Source organism: Gouania willdenowi, chromosome 10 (genome assembly GCF_900634775.1).
Source record: "Gouania willdenowi chromosome 10, fGouWil2.1, whole genome shotgun sequence".
In the NCBI taxonomy this organism is placed as follows: Eukaryota; Metazoa; Chordata; class Actinopteri; order Blenniiformes; family Gobiesocidae; genus Gouania; species Gouania willdenowi.
The window spans coordinates 27,761,209-27,782,753 of record NC_041053.1 but is presented as its reverse complement, the minus strand read 5'-3'; the positions used below and the strand labels follow the sequence as shown (position 1 = coordinate 27,782,753).

The 21,545-nt window shown below is 37.5% G+C and overlaps 1 protein-coding gene across 1 annotated transcript in view; it reads left to right on the top strand.

Annotated features, from left to right (window-relative positions):
* Positions 1-21,545, top strand: part of aff2 (AF4/FMR2 family, member 2) — a 183,104-nt gene that overhangs the window by 53,330 nt on the left and 108,229 nt on the right. Inside the window, exons 3-4 of the mRNA XM_028459936.1 lie at positions 7,321-7,984; positions 8,326-8,756. Coding sequence (XP_028315737.1) covers positions 7,321-7,984; positions 8,326-8,756 — 1,095 coding nt within the window. The remainder of the gene's footprint in view (positions 1-7,320; positions 7,985-8,325; positions 8,757-21,545) is intronic.

Sequence of the window (21,545 nt, the reverse complement as noted above, 5' to 3'; positions counted from 1 at the left end):
TTTGAGAGGCACTGAGCTACAGTGAGCTGCTCAAACATCATTACAGCGTGGCTGAACTGTGATGACTTTCACTGAGTGCTCTCTCATGGCTGTCGAGGAGACTGTTTTTTTTTTTTTTTTTTATCTGTTGCTGTTAAGTTTTGATTGATGTTTGTGGGAGGTGAAGTGGACATACCTGACGCCAGAAATTCATTAGAGCGAATGGAGCTTATTTACGAGGCTTTAATCAGCGAGGACAGGGACCCCCTCCTCTAAAGCAGCCCCTGCATTGTGATACAGTCTTACATGATGAAACCCTTTTCAATTCAACCAGATAGGCTTATAGATTTATAGGGATTTCTTACAAATAACAAACGACTATCCTGACGTTATTGGTGCCAATTAATGCACGTTTTAGACAGAAAGCAGCAGCAGATGTAGCTTACTTTACCTCATTCATCGACCAGCATGAGGACATGTTTTATTCTGCTCTCGGCAGCATTTTTCTCCTCAGCGAAAATGAAAACCAGCCTTGCATTAAGTCTGAGTGGCCCTTGTGTATGAAATTGATTTTGGTTTGTTAATTTCATCTGCTAACATTGGCCACTTTTAACAATTACTTGGTCATAGCGCCGAGTGTGTCAACCTTGGAGCTAAGCGGCTGAGTCTGAGCCGAGATGACAACAGGGCTTCTCACCGAGACACGGCTCAGGGTTCAGGGGTTGTGTAGGCAAATGAGAGGTTGTTCTGATAATGAATTCAATCCTGGGAGCCTCCATTCAGTCCATCATTGTTTCCAGCTAATTAACAGAGCTGAGTGGAGGTCAAGACGTGCGTTTATAGAGAGGGAGAGAGAGAGAGAGAGTGAGAGAGCAGGGGGGGAGGAAGAGGAGGAGAGGGAGTGATTTTAAACACGCTGTTGCTTAAAAGCACCTTCTGTCAGTCGAGGTTTGGAGTATACGAGCTTTGCACTTTTTCCTCCGTGCTTGTGATTGACAGCATGTATGTTAGGTTCCTCCTTTCTTTAACTCAAAGCAAAGTAATCGCTCACTTTGTTTTTGACCCACCTCCTCACTACAGCTGCGTACAAAGCCAGGGATGCTTTCGGATTAACAGTTTATTCAATCGAGACATGTAACGCACCACATTTAACGTTCAGTAACGATAACGGCATTGTAACGGCGTAAAAAGTAACCAGTTAGATTACCCCGTCAATGGAAGAAAAAAACGCCGGTATTCCAAACACTGTTCATTGCATTTCTTCACCCAACCCTTTAAAATTTGTGTTTAATTGTCTTACATTGAACATAATCCATATGTTCTTAGTCGTGCCATTTCTGATCAATGCCCAGCCAATTTATTTGGTTCAGGTTGGGTTTTCTACCTTTTATGTTGTTACCAACATGGCACATTTAGCATGGCACTGTTTTAGAGTTTATACATTTAGCTATACTTAAGAGTCTGGGAATTTTTTTTTATTTTTTTATTTGAATTCATTGGTGTTGTTTTATTTAGATTGTACATTTTGACAAACCTTTTATTTTATACAGATGCCTTTGTGGAAAATAAATTAAGTTCCAATTGTGCAAGATTTTGTCTCTTAATTTTTATACGCGATGTGTTTACTGTGTGCAAGGCAACCATGGCAAGATTTATTACCAAAAATAAATGTGGGGGAAGGAAAGTCACTCGTAGCCTTTACTTTGAGTACTATTTAATTGAGCTACATGTACTTGAGTATTTTATGTATGACTTGTACTTGAGAACCATTTAAATCAAGTAACAGTACTTCTACCTAAGTAGGATATATCGGTTCTCTTTACACCAAAACTCTTTTTTTACTCGGAGGCCAAATATGAAGTAGATTGATCTCAAGAGGAATTCCAAACATTCACTGATAACTGATATATACAGTGTGTAAGACACCTACAATACCCATGCAGTAAATGACAGCAATCAGAGCTGGATCTGCTCTATATAATAGTATATAATTGTGTAACCAATTTTGGTCTAATTTAGGGACATTTTATGGAACTGTTTGGTCGAAACTGCAGATTTTAGAGGACTGGAGCGTTCTTTTGAATATTATGATTAGAATGCATATAGAAATGCATATAAAGATGCAGTCGTTTGATTAGGACTAATAAGTTTAATTGAATGTATTAGTCCAGACAGACCAAAATAGAAATTTTGACGTATTTTGAATCTTGATGTATTGCAAGCTTAATAAAGTTGGTAATTTACACAATGATTATTGTTGTCTATGTATTGTGGGCTGAATTGGATACCCTAAAGGGCCGGATTTGGCCCCCGTGCCTTGAGTTTGACACGTGCTCTACAAGACCTTCTAGGAAGCTGTAGTACATATACTGTAAGTGTTTTACATGCTGAAATACATTATGACTCAGGTCCATTTAACGGCTCCACACATATTCCCTCCAGCATTAACTAATTTCTTTAGTACCTTTGAGCATTAGGTATAAAACCCGCTCCTGTTTGTTACATAGGCAGCTCCTTTGTTTCTTACTGCTGAGTCGCTGCTTTTCTTTATCTCTTATTAATGACAGTCATTAATTTAAAAGGGACGCCATAATTGCAGGTAAAATCATTCCAATAAAAGGGGGCTGGATCTGCTCAACATTCATGGGAGACAACATGTTTACCCATTTTATTTTCCAGCACCTTCCAAATATTCTTCATTTTAAATGATGTCCTGCTAATTTTTTATTTCATTAAAAAGACAAGCATTCGCTGTTTAGGATGGTATTCTGAAAGTCTAGATCGAGATCATTGTTTATTTTTCTAATTTCATTATAATGTGGCAAAACATACAGTATTTTTTTTAAAAAAAACATCTGTATGTACCTTTGTAATTACCATGTGTCTGCCGCTCTGTCTCCCTCTCGCTCACTCTTCGTAGCATTCATTCTCTCTGTCAGCTATTAGTTAATCCCTCTCCTAATCCTGTTAAAGAGCGTTATGCCGTTAGCAGCTATTTGGGATGATCTAAACACACACACACACACACGCACACACACACACACACACACGCATTCATCCATTCCTTTTCTGTTTTCCATTTTGCTGCTCTGTAAATGTGTTTTCTGTTCCTCTTCAGCCACTGAATCTTTTATTCATGAGACTGAGATGGAGAAGAGATGGGCTAATTTATTCACAGCTAACTTTGGTTTGCCATGGTGTGTGTGTGTGTGTGAGTGTGTATTTGTGTGTGTGCATCTATAAAGACTGTTTGAATGCAGTGCCTTGCTTTCTTATATAAATCCTTTGTAAATAAGATTTGATTCTTTGCTCGGTCCTTTTCCTGCTATATTAGGTCGTTCAGAATGAAAGATGCAACTAATGAAGCTGGATAAGATTGACCCTTAGGGTTAGAAAGGATCATCTGGGAACTGAGTAGTACTCTTAAAGCTAGGTCCACTGAAATACTAAAGTGAATATGAGCTTTGCTACCATTGCAGATGTTGATCAAAACAAAATAAGAGACCAGAAATGCTTCGGAAGTCCTTTTTCTTGCCTATTTTTCCTGCTCCAAAAGCGGTCGGTTAAAAAAGCAGAGTGACTTCGTAAAGGTTTGAATCGCACATTTAGACAGCTCGTGTAGCCATTGATTGTTGAGCTTAAGCCACTGTGAGATATATTAAATGGGTAAGAAGAGATGCAGTGTCAAATAAATTATAGAAATTTAAGCCCAAAGCCAGTGGGTCTTTAGCTCTGAAGTAATTTGTAGATTAATCAGCTGCTAGTTTTTCATCCATCCATCTTTACCATTCTGTTGAAATACTGTAAGGTTAAAAGGCGCAGGAAGGGAAGCATTTTTTAATTTGCATTTTAGCTTTTTTGGAGGTAATCCTGAGCAAATGCTGGCTCTATCAGGAACATTAACTGCATTGTTTTTGAAAAGTATTTTAGAGATTTCAGATTCACTCAGGTTTCAAGCCTTAACACACTATCCCAATACTAACCTCACACCAAAAAAGAAATCTATACTGTTCACGTTAAGAGTTTTTATTTTTTTTATTTTATTGATATGTATTTTTGGAGTTTCATTGTGCAGTCATAAACATGCCTAATTCATTTTTATATAATTATGGTAAGAGTTGCAAAACAAGCAACATTTATTGAAATAAGTTTTTTTTTTTATTTCCCTTTTTACTATAGTACAACAACAAACACAACTTTTGTAAAACTTGACTGTTTTCAAACACAACACAGTCTAAATAAAACCTAATTTAGTTAGATTTTATCAGCCAAACGTGCAGATCATGTGATAAATATACGCTAATATTGCGTGGGGGTGCAATGGTTGGATATCACAGGTTACAAACTCCGGTCCTGGAGGAATAGATTGAACATGCTAACATGTAAAGCTAACACATTACCCATTTAATGTCTTTAATTTCACGTCATCATTTAGCGCAGAAGTGTTATATTAATTGAGAATTAATAGTTCATTAGTTAATATACACACATGCACGCAGGCTTGCACAACTTGAACCTCAGCAATCAGTCGTCTTCATGGTTGATTGCATGTTATTAAATTATTATTTAGCTATTGACAGCTTGATGAAAGCAAATAGTACACAACAAACACGCAAAGGTTAAAGACGAGTGTATTGAATCCACAATGGTAATGACCACTTGACTAATATTGTGATGGTTCCCATATGTAACCAACTGTGCAGCATGTATTCTCTCCTCAGCCTATCAGAACTATCCATAAGTATAAAACAAGGTTCAGGCATCGCGCTTTATGTCAATTATTAGAAATACTTTCAATAGAATTCATTGTGACATTTATTTAAAGATAGACCCGTAAAGCTGTTGTATAGTCATCATCATATTTAGCCGATGGGAAGTTCAAGAAATGTTTCCCATTATTTCCTTCTTTGGTTTTCAAATAACAAACAACTGCTTTAAAATTCAAACACAAAGCTTGATTTCCTTCTTCTTGCACATAAAACATGAATAGGTCACGAGAAGCTGATTTACTGAATTTTTTGTTTGTCTGCATGCCCTTTACCGTTCCCAGCAATCAACAAAATAATCATAAAACCTCTGATCATTCCATCAAATCATTAAATAAATAAAATCTCATTACTTGTTCATTCAATCGTTTGATTCAAGATAAACCATGAGATTTGCCAGGCAGCTTGAAAATAGAGGTCATGGTTTGACAAGGAGGCCAGCGCTCCACGTGTGTGCTTTGTGTTACATTTACTGTAAATGAGTGCGCTTTGGTTAAGTGAATAGAAAGTCTCTCACACATTTTGTGACACAAACAGTATTCACAGTTTATTTTCAATTTCTGATTAAACGTCATATTTGAATTATAGGCTGTAGATCTTTTGGTATTTCCCTCATGATTGATTTTTGACTCCCATCTGTTGCTGAGGCTAAAGGAGAAATGATCCCATTTGATAAAGGAGATCAAATCATTCTCGTCTCTTTTCATTTCACTTTCTATTTCAGGGCTTTTATCAGGTTTCTGGTGTCAAATATACAATGTTGTAACAACTCCTCATCACACTTGATGATTGTCAGTTGCAGGGTTGGAGTCAATTACATTTTTCAACTACAATTACGTTTTCAATTATCCATGTTCAATTACAATTCAGTTTTGATTATCTTAACCAGCATTTTTTCCAATTACAATTATAATTTTCCCCCTGAAAGTCAATTACAATTACATTCTCAATTACTAAAGTTCTATTACAATTTTACTAACTTTTATTCATATAGCATTGTGATGTATATTTGTGGTTTTGTATGTGTGTACAATGTTGTTTTAGCATCTTTACATTTTAGTGCATTGATTGTAATATCTTATGTAAAAGCCCAACTTGGGTCAACAGTTGGAATATAGCAATAGCTATAAACTCTGCACAAAACATCAGTTACCTTCATAGTATTGTTACTCTGTAAAATTGTATCATCCCTAGTAAAAAAAAAAAGTATTATATGATAACTCTAACCAACTTACCCCTAACCCTTATCACCTGTATGGGTGTAAATATTCAATTCAATTCAACTTTATTTATATAGCGCATATTACAGCAAAGTCATCTCAAAGTGCATAGTCCATAGTAAGAAAGAAAGCGCCCAACAAGATGCACATGAACAAGCATTTAGCGACAGTGGGAAGAAAGAACTCCCTCTTTTTTTATAGGAAGAAAGTTCCAGCGGAACCAGGTTCAGAGGTGGCAGCCATCCGCTTCGACTGGTTGGGGATAGTGAACAGAAGGGCAGAACAAAATAGGACAGAAGGATAATCCATCCAAGTGTTCCAGACTAGTTGAACCATGAACCATCGATCAGGAACCACCAGCTCCAGCATCAAAACACCTGAAACAGAAAAGAGAGCGAAGGACAAGGAGAAGGCACAGACTGCAGGGAAAACATGATACACTATGATACACTCATTCCTCGTGGTTAGGTTAAGATTAAACGTCTTGCGGCATCTTCCATGCTCTGAAATGCTACCACAACAGACAAGGTTTTGTCTTGTACTGGTCGCACGTATTGATATATTGTGTGAGCAGTGTGATGGGTTATGCACAGGTAGTGGGAAAACTTAATATAAGATGTATTTTAATAATTGTGAACTACATATGTGTATGTATCCATAGAAATGTTTTGCATTTAATCAAAATATAATAGTAGAGTATCTTTATTAATTGTGTAGCGGGGAAATGTACTGTCATGACAGCTCAATAAAAAAACACAACAGAAGGCAACACACACAAAACCCAAAAGATTTGTCAATTGTCAATAATTGACCATTTTTAAAGAATTTTCATGGTAATTACAATTACAAAGTCAATTATCTGAACTCAATTACAATTCAAATACAATTACAACAGCAATGGATTTTTTTCAATTACGATAAATATGAATTATGCGATTACAATTGTAATCAACCCCAACCCTGGTTAGTCTCCATCTCTACATTAGGGTTTTGTAAATATGTCTGAGTTCTAGAACTTCTCAGTGATGCTACAGAGCAGCTGAATGTGTTTTGCCGTCACCCATCAGTGGGGACTGCTCTGTCCTTCAACCAGTGATTACATTATATTTTGGGGTCATGCTGATAATGATTCAGTCCCATTCATTGTGCTGCTCCTGCCAGGATTGAACCCTCTTATGGGTGACACGTATTTAATTAATCAGTTCATCTTGATGCCTGGCCAGTGGTCGATCTTTCTTTCTCTCACAAGTCTAGTTAAGAGGGCTTTTCATCAAAGCCGGAGCTATGGAAAAGATGAGAGTTAATTAATGTCCTTCTGTTTCTGACTCCCTTGTCTTTCTTGTGTTTCCTGTCAGACTAATAAAGGTGATGCACTGGCCAGTCGCGTCCAGAACACACTGGGCTCCTATGAAGAAATGAAAGACCTGCTGACCAGCCATTCCAACCAGAGTCACTTGGTGGGAATCCCCAAAGGCAGCGCTGCTAACAACACCAACCTGCAGCAAGCCCAGGCCACTTCCACCACAGAGAGGCCCAGCGCCGAGTCACAGCTCTTCAATGAAGTCCTGAGATCAGGGACATGTGGAGCAGAAGGAGTGGGTGGTGGGCCAGAGGGAGGAGAGGAAAAGAGGAATGCACCATCTTCTTCCTCCATGCTACCCCCTGCTTCAACCTTGACCTCATCGAGCATTACAACTGTTCCTCATCAGAATCCAAAAAAGTCCCGAAACTCCAATGACTGGTCAAGGGGGGGCCATGGACAGAACAGCCAAGCCACAGGCCTGGTTCTGGGGTTGGGACAGAATGTGCAGGGGCAGATGGGGGCTCAAGCCAGCCGGGTTAAAATGTCTGTACTGGAGGAGCAGCAGCTACAAAGACATGATGAGCTGTTTAGCTCTCTTAAAGATGAACTCGGTTTAAAAGAAGATTCAAGCCCTTCTTCTTCCTCTTCATCATCAACGTCGTCGTCCTCTTCTCGAAGACATTCTTCCCACCCATCAAAAACTCATTCCCTCACAGGTATGACTAGTTTTTATCAACTATTTTAATTCGATTGATTATGATGCTAAGCTATGTTGTGTTCATAAACCATTAGCTTAGCTTTGAATTTAATCTAGAAACAGGAAGTGGTTCTTTTTCGTCATTTAACCTTGTCAAATGTGTCAAAATGTCTTCTTTATAATCCTATTGACAGTTTGTGGTAGGAAATACTTCAACATGTCCTTAAAGATACACCTCGACAAGTGATTTATTTACCCCGATATCGCCAAAAATGTTCTGTAAATGTTCTGTGAGATTGACTATTTCCATCTGATGTTTAAACATTGCTTAACTTTTTCTTTTCTGTCCTTTCTCCAAAGACGCTGCCACTTTTCGATCTTCTACCACGGACAGCAGCAACTTCAAGTCTTCCACCAACATAGAAAACAGTGGACATTTTAAATCTTCCCCATTTGAGAATGAAACGAGCGCTCTCATGTCTTCATCCTCTCCGCTGGCTTCCACATCCGTTCTGATGACACCCACTCCAGGTCTAACCACACCCACATCGGGGCTAACAACGCCCACCTTCCCACCTGGTAGCCTTTCAGGAAAACCCATCGCCGTGCAACAGAAACCCACAGCGTATGTTCGACCAATGGATGGCCAGGACCAGGCACCCAGCGACTCCCCTCAGCTTAAACCCCCTTTAGTGGCCACAGAGGGGTTCAACAACAGTCAGACTTTTGGAGCAAATGCTGGGAATGTGAAGAATAAATTGCCAAAGCTGAGCCTCAATCAAACCGGGGAGGTAAGAGCATTTCCATTTTTTGCTAAATACTTACATTACCATTTATCTTTCATCCACACTCATCCGTGTGCAAAGACGGAGCCTATCACAGCATAGTCCAGGTGCGTGACACAATATGTGCAAATGTAGCCAAGTGCTAACACACACAGAGACACACAACTGGACAAAGATTCATTTATTTGCTCAAGTAAGAGCCTCTGCTTAAACTTAACATAAAATACATGTCTTCGGAGTGTGGGAGGAAGCCAAAATACCTTGAGGATATTTGGTCAAGCTCATAACTTGCACATAAAGGCACAGGGAGACTAAGCAGTAAGGCACTAGAGTTTGAATATGTTTAAGGACACAAAGTCTACTCCAACTATGGTGCCATTCATGCCAGGTACATTATATGCAGGGTTATTTCACATATACCTCTTTGGTCCACGCCAAGCTCATTGGAAGTCTGGTGTGGACCAAACAAGCAAAGTCTGGTGCGCTGTAACGTGTGGCTCTTGGTTCGCTTCAAGTGAAGCTTGGTGCGGTTCTTCTGATGTGAGAAAGCAAACCCAGACCAAATATAGGAAGTGGAACCAAAAACATTGTGCGTTTGCAGGAATGAGTGTGTGCAGAAAATAAAAATGGGACTGAGACAGACATGGACGGACGAACTATAAACATCAGGACCGCAAAGAATTGGCACTGCTCCATTTTTTCTGACCGACGTGTTGTATTCTTCACCTTCTTCTTCCCCTGAGTGTTGACGGTATTTCACTTTGGTCAAAAAGAAGAAGGAAGCGGAAGTTCAAAAGGCGAGTGACTGTTTTGCCCATGTAACGTTTAGAAAGTTTGGCACTCTTGGCAAAGAGCAGTGTGAAAGCGAACGAGACCAAATGAAAATGTGACAATGTTGCAGATTTACCGCCTGAGTCCACCAGACTATATATGTGAAGGCACCTTTAAACTATGTATGTCAGACTCAAGATCTGCACCATATCAGCTCTAGATCTCTACAACTCCGCAAAATATGCTGGGGGTTGCTGTTTTTTCTCTGCATAAAACCTTACATTAATCTTTAATCACAAACTATCAGCAAAGATTTTCTTTTCCTTCCTTTATTTCTGCAACTTCTCAGAAACAATCCAATGAAAATCTCATAAATTACTTAATTGTTTGGTTCTTCACGATACAATTCATGGAATTGTGAAATCCTGATCCTGACATTTAGGATTTTGTAAGTGACTGATGGATATTTTCGAGATGTGAAAGTGCAAACAGGGCACAATAATGTTGAAATTGCTCCATATTCCCAAAAAATCAAGATTTCTCTGCTTCGGCCTACTTGAAATCAAACTCGGTTGTATTTGACCCCTGAACCAAAATGAGTTCAACAATTCTATTTTAGACAATACTTAAAAAATTGGATTAATAATTGTGACTATCAATTCAATTCAAACACAACATTTTACAAAATCATGTAATACCAGCTTTTCCTCTCACTTGGAGCTTTGCTGCTTTTTTGTTTTTGAATAGTTACATTTTGAATAGGTAAAATAAACCTTCAATATTTAATTTTATTTTGACATCTTAGCTGCAGAAATGACAATAAAACTTCTGTGAAATTACTGCAGAGACTTTTTGTAAGACGACCAAACTCAATGCATTCATATTTGAAAATATGGTAAATTGAACCGGAAAATCTGAAATATATCTTCACATTTAGAAAGAGAAAGAGAAAAGGCATATTAAATTGCGTGTATAAACCTGTCGTTGTATATTTTTCATGAACATGAATTCGAAGATTTCAATTATTTCATATCAGTTTATCACTTCTATGGGAGTGCACCATATTGTTGTGATACTTGATTAAAGAAAACCCCTTTTCACACTTAACTCATCAAAATATTCATGAGCATCTGGTGGAGATGGATTAACCGTGACACACGCAGTCGTTTCCTTCTGATGTCGTGATCCCGACTGCGTGTTTGTGTTCTCTGATTTAACGACAGCCCTCTGTGTCTTTTCATTCAACATCATTATGGTGAATATTCCCACATTTAGTTAGTTTTCCATGTCGAACAAATCTTGACAATACCTATGTCCTCCAACAAGTCACTCATTCTCTGCTTTAACTTTCTATTTCTCAGCTTCCCCAGCTTCCCCTTGTACGTCTCCCACTCACTTTTCTGTGTGTGTGTGTGTGTGCACGCACGCGTGTATAAAAGTGGCTGACAGGCGAGTATTCATCCATATCGAGCCAGCCAGCTGTTCCTGCGCTTTGATCGAAGAACCCGCGCGTGTGTGCGTGTGCATGTATGTGCATTTGTGTAGTCCTGCAAATGAGCTGGAGATGAAGCTTTGAGCATATGGTACAGAGAAGGAGAGAGCAGGGGATTGAGGCAAAGAACGAGGGAATTAAAATATACTTTACTTTTAACACTTTCTCACAAAGAGAGAGAGAGAGAGCAAGTGCATACATAGCAGTGAGTGATGTCTTTCACTTTGTTTTCACCCACACATGCATGAATGCTCCGTTACCCGCTCTCGCAAGCTCACCACTTAGTTTTGTCTTCCTCTCATATTTATTTAGATGAAAGTTTCTTGGAAGGAAAATGGTAACCAGAGACAGGCTGAGGTAGAGGAAGAAGATGAATCCAAGAGGCACAACAAAAAATAAAATAAAAAAATAAGGTGTCGTGAAAAGAAATATGGGCTAGAGAGAGGGTGGAAAGATGGGATGGTGGAAGACAATGAGTGACTGATTGCAGCACCTTATCGTGGCTGTGTTTGTTCTGGTTGGATGACTTATTGGATGTGGTCCGCAGTTTAAAAAACAAATAGCAGCAGCAAATCAGAGGATCGAGCCACAAAGCTGTGATGGCCTTCAAGAATCTTGGTGCTTGTTTTATGCCAGCGATGGAGAAGAAAGAGATCCACAGCTTTAGTGTAGGATCAGGAAAGATAAGGCAGAGTATCACAGTCAGGTTGCTAATAAATCACATGAATGCAGAACACACTAAAAGATCCTCAGAGACCAAATCCACATCATTGATTATTGATGGAGCAATTTTCCAATCAGTGATGGTGTGTGTGCATACATGTATACAATTACTTTGGCTGAACGATGCAACAAATTGTAAACTTACTCAACACACATTCACCAAAATAATATAAATTAATGTTTTATGTATTCTTGTAAATATATATTTTTTTTACCAATTCAATTCAATTGAACTTTATTTATATAGTATACTATATACTATAGTCATCTTATAGCGCTTATCAAAATCTAAAATTCTTAAGAAAATTCTCACCAATTCCACATGAACATGCTTCGGCTGCAGTGGGGAGGAAAAACTCCCTTTTATTGGGAAGAAATCTCCAGCAGAACGAGGCTCAGAGGTGGCAGCCATCTGCCTCCACTCATCGTGTGGATTCAGACATGCACAAGCAATGTAGCTAAGACACTGCACTACCATTTAATACCCATACTTGTTTTTTCATTCATTTATCTTAAATAAAGTCTGTTTGAATTTCATGCATCCATAGGAATCTGAAATACTCAGGGGCGGATTCACAAAAGGTTTAGGGGTAATAAAACATGTGCATAATAAAACATCACTCCATGAGCTAATAAGAAGTACAAAGCCCAAGGAATCAGGTGTGGACAGAAAACCCAGCGGAGATGGAAAGAAAAATTGTGTGTACGTGTGTGTGCGCAAAAAAGAGGGTCGCTGTGCGCAGAGATGGATATATGGATATGACTAGGAATGTGCGATATTTTATCGTTTATGATTTATTGTCAAAAATATTCTCACCGGTAAGAATGTCATCCCACGATATAAACGATAAATTCCCATGTCGAAAATTAGTGAGGGCCACGGGCCATTTGTCCCTCAATTTAGCCAAGAATGCCCATAAAATCCTTGTTCCACAGGCCAAAACTGTCCCTGTATGTTGTCACCTTATTATTCTCTGGAGCGGAACGCTGTTTACGGGAGCTGTTTACAGCGAAGCCTCCGCGGCCGCAGTGTGCACCACGCCTCCCACCCCAAGCTCTCTCACACCCACAGACAACGGTTCTCGTCACGGCTTCCTGAGCTGCCGTGCTGCGATACATCATGGACCGCTGCTTAGTTAAAACCAGACAACCATCCAACAAAGTGAACCAGTCCAAGTTCTCCGTCAGATCCACCCAAAGTTCCACAAACACGGGGACAGAGATGAACCTGTAGCAACGTTTATAAAGCTAACTATGCTAAGCTAACACACCGACACGCTAGCTAACGCTAACCACAGCATAAAGAACACGTCTTACTGTCATAAAACCACAGAGATTTGTATATGGTCAGATTTAACACTTGTATGGAAGGATAAAAGCTAAACATGTCACATGTGTGAAATAAATGTTAGCATAATATTAATGTCACTATTCATTCGTCCAAATTTGTGAAACGCAATATTTTTTAATTATATTTCATGTGTTCACTAGACAAAGCTGGTCCCATTAGACTAATGTAACTATTGAGATTATTACACCAAAATATACTGAATGATTAAATCATCAGCTTGATCTGGTTTCATTATTGGAAATCAGAGAGTTATTTATTAACTATAACTTTATGTAACTCATAAGATGAATGAAACAAGATTCATCAGCAGTAAAAACACTGATGGAGTTATTTGTGCTTTTCGTGTGCTTTTTTTTTTTTTTAGAGAAAGATTTAATTTTAAGTGAGGAAATAAATTAATTACATACAATAACACTAATAGAGTGATCCGCATGCACTGATATATTCCACAAAATATCAGCTCATGAACTCTTTGATTCAGCAGCTATTGTAGCCTTTTTTAATGTGCTGATGTATTCAAATGTATTTGTGTTTGTGAGGAACCTGTTTACACTTTAAGTTGGGAATTGTTTTATTTATTTATAGTTTTTTTTATTATCGTGATGTTTATCGTTATCGTGATAAATACCAGAAATTATCGCAAATATTAGCAAAGTTACAGGGCCTAATGGAGCACTCACATTAAATGAGGGAGAAAAAATATCATTAGGTTTTAAAGTTATTGTTTAAAAAAAAACAAAAAAATTTTTTTTATTTGTTTATTTAGTTTTCTACATTATTAAATGTGCAGCACACAGAGAAGTCCATCTGCCTCAAATTTAACTTCAAATGACAGTGTTTGTGCGCACTGACGTCTCCACATTAAACGAGCAAAACGCTCATTTAAAAAGGGGCGGTCTGCACAGTTCTGCTCGTGCACTAATGAATGCTGCAATCTTAGGGAATTCCACGCAGCAGGTGAGGAAACTGCGTGAATTAAGGATTTAGGGAAGCAACTGGTTTACCACCCTTTATTACAGGTCTTTGTGAATCCGGCCCTCAGTGTTTATTTACTTGGAGCACTGGTTCTCAAACTTTTTCTGTTGCATCCCATGAAGAAGGAAAAAATGTTTGAGCCCCCATCACAAAAACATTTTAACAAAAAGGGTTAAAAAACAAAAACCCTGTAACTTTTATTGTAAAAGGTAAAAAATAAAAGTGACTATTTAACTATTCTTCAAAACTGACAAAAATCACAAAATGTGTACACGATCACATATTTTAGAACAGTAATTTTAAAGTTGTTTGAGTGCAATGAAAAAAAAAGGTTCTCTCTTTTTCATGCTGTACGTACGGTGGCTGGGAAGTGTCAGGTAAATGCATTTACAGAAACACAAATGCAAACAGGTCACAACACGAATGCAAACCGGCCACAACGGAAGTGTTTTACAGTCGGACGGGTATTATGATATGATAGCCTGATATGAAAAATATAAGAGTATCCTAATCAACTTTCACTTACTTTCATACGCGTTTCGATGTCTTCTTCTTGTTCTTCTCTGTTCTGGTGGGTTAAAAACATCTGCCAGAAGTGTGTCCGTCTGTAATATCGGTCCGTCGGAAACACTTCCGTCACCAATTCTATCTTCTACTCCTCCAGACCATACACTGTAAAAGAAAAGATGGTGCCCTAGCACCGGGAAAAGGGGTGGGGCCTGTGAGCAACAGCTGTCAGACAGTCCATCAAACACAACCCTGGCTCTTGATGTTTGGTCCTAACATTGTGTCATTGGCCAACAGCTCTATAGTGAACGTGGACAGGAGCTCTGATAACTAAAATTGTTGGGATGTATCATGTATGTCTTTAAATAAAAAAAATTAAAAATGGGCCAAAGACGTCATGGGTTTAGTTCAGTTAAGGTTTGAAGTATTAGGCCTACCTTAAGATTCTCCACAATCAAAACAATTAAATTAGCTCTAATTAGGGATTGAAATGGTTTCTTTCCCTTTTTTTAATTTTTTTTAATAACAAAATGAAATAGAAGTGAAACACTTAATTGTGTTTTTCTTTGAATAAATGAACTATGTTTATTCAAACGCTCAAGTACTCCTTTAAAAAAAAAACAAGTATTCTTACCAACAAATAAAATGACGCCTTTGTCAGGGAGCGTGTTGTGGGTATCTGCATCATTCTCATTCAGGTAAACAAGTTTCAGCTCATGAGGATATACACGTGTATTTATGAAGCCCTGCGAGCGAAGCTGCGGAGAAGGTAAACATAAAGGTGACAGTTGACATTTCCAACAGCGCTGTGACAAGTTTCATTTACATGTGGTTCAAAGTACAAAGCTGATGTAATTTCACAGTGATTTGAAGGCCTGCTGCGGTGTTTTCCATCAGGCGTGTGTCAAGGTGCGCACAGCGCCTCACCACTAATGTAGCGGTAAATAAGAAACAGGGCTGACTAAGACCTCCAAGTCAATAATCACTGCGAGGCTAACACCGACCAAATCAATTCTGCTCTCAGAGAAAGTGTTCATTTTTGCTGTTGGGGTGAAAAGATTGGGCCTTTGTAGCAAACATTTGCTTGATAAAAGAAACAAAGTAGCGCGCGTTTGTAAAAATTGATGTCAGCTTTGAGAGCAGGTTGAACCAACTTTAGGTGAACCTCCACCCTGCATTGCTCCTGCCTATTTGCCTCTAAACCATCCTTTGTTAAAGTTCTTTATGCCTCAGCAGGAGCTGGTTTGTGTTCAGCAGAAAACACTTAAATGGAAAATACTCATACAGATTCAGCACATGAGAAGTAGCCGCCATGTTTTCCCTTCTTCTTCTTCCCATTGAAAGAAAGGAAAATGTTAATGATGTTCAAACATTGACTATAGTTCAATTACTGCTGTTTAAACTGCCTAGACCTAGTACCCCCCAATGTTTTGGGTTTGTGAGCCTCTTTTCCAATGAACAGGTCTATGGGGCGCCAATTGTAAAATTTCACATTCTAAAATAAACTTTTTACGTTTAGCAACAAACCACGTTTAAAAAATGAGCTTTTATTTTGGTACTTCTGGTGAATTTGCATATTAGCAAAATATTTAGTTTCACCCGTGACATTTTGATTTAACATTTAGATTTAGATTTAACATTTATATCATATTTTTATGAGATAAAATATCACAAATTTCACAAATATTGCTGTAAATCTGGTCAAAAGTAACAAAAAAAAAAATACGTTTTTTAAACATGGTTTGTTGCTTAAATGTTGCCAAAAGCTGCTGTTTATTTTAGAACGTGCAACATTAAAATCCGTGCCTCAATACTGGTCATCAAGACTGACTAGTGTCATTGGGGGGATTGAGTTTTCACAAAACATCATGCTTTCCTTTACCAAAGTCTTCAATTATACCAGAAAAGACACATGCAGGAATGTTTCTGAAACTGAGCCACAATCCTGACCTAGACTCTCCAGGGACTATTGGTTTTATAAACCATCATCAGTAATATGTTTGATTTGATTTATTTTTGAACATGTAAATCCAAAAACAATACATATAAAATAAAAGGAATGTCACAAACAAGTTAATTTCCAAAACTAGTCAAAAACACGAAGTAATAATTTCAATAAAAGATTTACACATTCGAAAAAGGAGTGAGAAGACTGAAGTCTGACTTATTTAATCCTACCCCTCTTAATGTTCATTAAAATTAAGTAAAACAATAAGTAACAGATCACATTCTGAAATTCGGATTTGTTTTCATATTTTTATTGCATTTCATGCTTCCCCTCATACTATGGCCACTTGAATTCACATTGGAGATTTGATCAGATTGTATAACTTGATTGTGAAATTGTATGTTAACAGTTTGTCTAAAAAGCTGTGTCTTGTAATTGAGAATTTATGTCTAAATAGGATTACCTGTGTCAATAAAGGAGGTTAAAAAAAGAAAAACAATTTGAGATCAATGGAAATTTGTTATGAAGTTTTGTGTGACAAAATTTAAAATAAATTACAACTAATTTAGTCATCAGAATATTTTTTTAATTATGTATTTAAGATGAATTTAAGAACTGTACTTACTACTACGAACAGTATTTTTCAGTTTATAAATGTACCAAGCTAAATGTCTGATTAACATCATTTACACTGACGTGTGAGCTACTGATTGAAATCTGATTAGATTTACACTTTAAAAACATGTTTTTTAATAGTTGTAGCTGTATGTAGCAGTAAATGCATTTACAGCTAATTGTAGTGTTTAGGTTTTTTTTTTTTTTTTTAAATTAAATTAAATTAAAAAAAAACTGTATCGTGTAACAGAGTCGTTTTCATTTCAAGACTGTTTCAAGTCTGTTCCTGATGCTCAGGGTAAAATAGCTCCCAGTCTCACTGAGAGACGCCAGACGATGTCACTTGTCAATTTGCATATTAATTTGCTACATTAAGCATCTTTGAAGGCGATAAGCCTGAGCAGTTTCAGCAGCAGCTGGGCTGATTTATTGGCAAGTGCTTGTAGAGTTATTGCACTAAAATCCCTCTGCCATGGTTAGGATATGTGTGTTTGTGGTGGCATTGAGCTTCCAGGCGAGGTAGTTACACTGAGGCTAACTTTTTTTTTTTTTTAGCAATCCGAAAAGCACTTTGCCAGCTTGCTAAAGTGAGGCAGCACTTTAAAGATCTCATCAATCTGGTTTTTATGCAGCTGTTTTTAGAGATAAACCTACTATGCTTTCCATTTCCAGCACCAAACAGCAGCCAGGCAGTGATTAGGTGGTTAACATAGCATTGCTGCTGCAGGGCAAAATGATTCCTTCAGGTGTTTTTTTGACATCAAAATGGAGTTAAAATGCAACTAAACAAGTGAATCCAGGGTCAAATCTCCTGCTGGGAACCAGTGCTATCATTGTTTTTCATGAATGAAGAATAAAGAGAGAAAAACGACACACTCGCCCTGCAAATTCTTATCTTTTCTAAGTGTGGGAATCTAAACTCATTCTTGTGTACATTCATATCAACATTCTTTATTGTATTAGAGTTATCACTATTTTAAAGATAAGCCAGCTCATGTTTTTGATGAGACATTTTAGACTTTAAACATACTCAACCAAACATTATTTATGTAGCTCTTTAAAAACAGTCCCAGCTAATATAAATAGCAACAATAAAACAACAGAGACCATGTGCAGTCGGGCGAGGCAGGTGAAGCTTTGTCATCATGACAAGTAAAATACTAACAATGATGAGAGACTCAATTTGTTCACTTGACTGTTCTCTATAAACTCATTTTTTGTATGATTTCAACATTTTTATGGTTAAAGTTGCTGAATTTACACATAGCGTGTTCAGATCCATGGGAGAAGGGCTGTGTTCTCTGTAACTATCTTTATATATATATATATATATATATATATATATATATATACAGTATATATAATTTTTTTTTTCTTCTTTTGATTCTTCTGCAGCTTTTCTAATATATTTAATGAATATGTGTGTGTGACATGTTTAGTCTGCACTGATAGGTGGCAGTGGTGGGTGAAATGATTTAAAATGCAGAGACAAATTTCACTAAGTTGAAAATAAAGGTTATTATTATTATTATTGTTATTATTATTATTGTTATTTGTTAAACAGCTTGGCACAGGGCAGAGGTGTCTGCAACCATACACTCATTTAAAAAGGAAAGGCACATTGACTTCATATAAAACTAAAGGTGAGAACATATACAATAATAAAGAAGAGAGATCAGCTCAAAATAAAAATAAAGTATTATTATATTGTTGAACAATATGGAATTATTAAAACGTAATCAAAATTGAAACTAAATCACTGGAGACCAATACTGCAAAATTAATATTGCACCTTTTTTTTAAAACTTGTAAATGTAAACAGTTTAAAAAATACATGTTAAGAAATTCAGATTCACAACTTAATATATTTTGTTGACAATCTGAATTTAAAATCTTCCACATTTTGTATTTTTGGTGATGTCTGTGTACATTTAACCTGATTGAAGTGTAGAGTTGATCCAAGACCATCAAAGATAACATAATAAGAATCAGAAGTAAGCACTTAAATAATTATTTTTCAACCTTGGGATTGTGACCCCATGTGGGGTCACCTGGAATGTGTTAAACATAATTACTGATTAAAAAACTTTTTTTATGTATGTATTTATTTATTTACTTTTTCCAAATTAAAACACACATCTTTAACAACTGTATTCTATATGTTCACTTTCTCAAATATAAATCTAGTTTTTAATAAATTGCACTATTAAAAAAAGGAAGGAAAAAGAAAAGAATACAGTATAAAAGTATCTGAGTTGATGCATATTATCACTTTGTGCACTAATCCTGGTGTATCTGTTACACAGTATAACAAACATGATCAAAAAGTAAATATAGAAGAAATATTTTGGGATCGTCATGAATTTATGATATAAAATAGGGTCACAAATAGTATTTGAAATAAAGTAAAGTACTCCGCAATGCATTACATTGAAATACTTTTGTGTAAATAAGAATAGACGAGACAAAGCGGTGAAATTGGGATGTTTTAGGACACAAAGACAATTACAAAAACTCCGCCAGTGCAGCAAACAGCTGGCTTCATTAGCATAATACCCATCATGCACCTTTCCCCCAGGCTGCCTGTCAATTCACGACCCAGACTTCCACCAACCTTTCCCCCACACCTGTACTCGTCTGTGTAGGAGATACTGTATCAGTCAGCGATGGTTCTCTTGGCTCACTGAAAGCTTTTTAAAAGCCCTAATTCATTAGATTTTCATGAAGCCCACTAATTGCCTCTGCAGAGAGGGAGATGAAATGATTTAGCTTTTATGCTGATAATAAAACCATCATAGAATCATCTTCTCGAAACAAAGCCCACAGTTCAATGAATCAAACTGGTCTCGAGTGGCCGCAGAAAGTCTGGGGAAGTGTATGCTTAGGGAGAAATGCGTTTAATGACGAATGGTGTAGGAGAGGCGTCCCATCAGAGAGCAGAGAGTCGCTGTGGTCTGACACGCGTTATGTTATGGAAGCAGCTGCATCGGCTGAATCACTGCTGACAAAGTCAAAAGTACACTGCTGCATAACTCCACGCACAACATATGGCCTCTACCTCACACAGAGAGGACACACACACACACACACACACACACACGGCTGCATGATTGAGCATTTAGCCGTTATTTTAGTTTATGAGTGACAGATTTGCATTTGAGTTAAACTGTTAACCCTTTAGCATCATGACGCTGTTTAGTGGATTAGGGTGCATTATCCGTATTGATCTGTGCTGTCCCTGATGGAGCTGCTAGTGTGTGTTACGACCCCTCAGAGTGCTGTTGCTGTCTCACGCCTATAACACCATTTAAATCAGACTTTATTTTCTTATGCTGCGCTCGGATGAAAATGTCAGTAGTTCAGAAATGCTCAGAGACTGTATTGTGTTGTAGGCGGTTCGTGTCAGTTCATCGTTTAGAGTGACGGTAAGTGTTTCACATGTCACAGGTTAACACAGTTAACAAGCATCACACCCACATCCAACATGAACAATCAGAGTTTGTGACATTTTGAAGGGTTTACCTGCTGTGATAGAAACGGTCACATCATTTAAAACGCGCAAAGTCAGCACATCATTAGCAGCTAAGAGTGATCAAACCCATTTATCAGGTTTTTTTTATTGCTGTACTTTACCTTTTAACCCTCCAATTATCCTTGGGGTCAATTTGACCCCATTCCAAAAATAATAGTTTCCTTTTGTTTCATATTTTATGACTTTTCCTGATTTGAGACGGTTGATTAAGCATGAAATTGTCATGATGATATTTTGTCAATGTGCTGAACGCATATTGCACGCATTGGTGTTCCTCTGGTGTTAATTTGACCCCAAGCTATTTTAGCTGTTTAAAACTTGTCTGAGTGTGACCTTACATCCCCACATCTGCAGGTGCTGAGTTGCTACAAGACATTGGGGGGGAGAGACAATATCCTCATTTTGGAACAGCTCTTTCACAGTGAAAGTGACGTAGAGGAAGATGTGTCTGAGACAGAGTACTTTATAGTGAATAATCCCAAATATGTTACAAACGAGGAGATAAAAATAAGTAAATAAATATGTTCATGAGCTGAAAGGGAGGTTCCCAACATCAATCAATATGGTTCATTCTGTAAGAGTCATGAATGTGCACCCCAAATTGGTAAAAGAATTGGATGAAAGATTTTCAAGATACACAAACTCTGAAACTTTAGATGAAAACTATTTAGATAAATTCATTCTAATGTAAAGGTTTTTCCTGATAATGGCGCTAGAGAACAGGTTAAGTTTTCATATCAATCAACAATTCATTTTCTGGAGGCAAATATCTCCTGGGGTCAGATGGACCCCAAGGGTAAAATGTGTTAGTAATATTTGGAGGGTTTAAATCACCACGCAGTCTTTTAGACAACATTTTGTGTGATCATATCTTGAAGGAG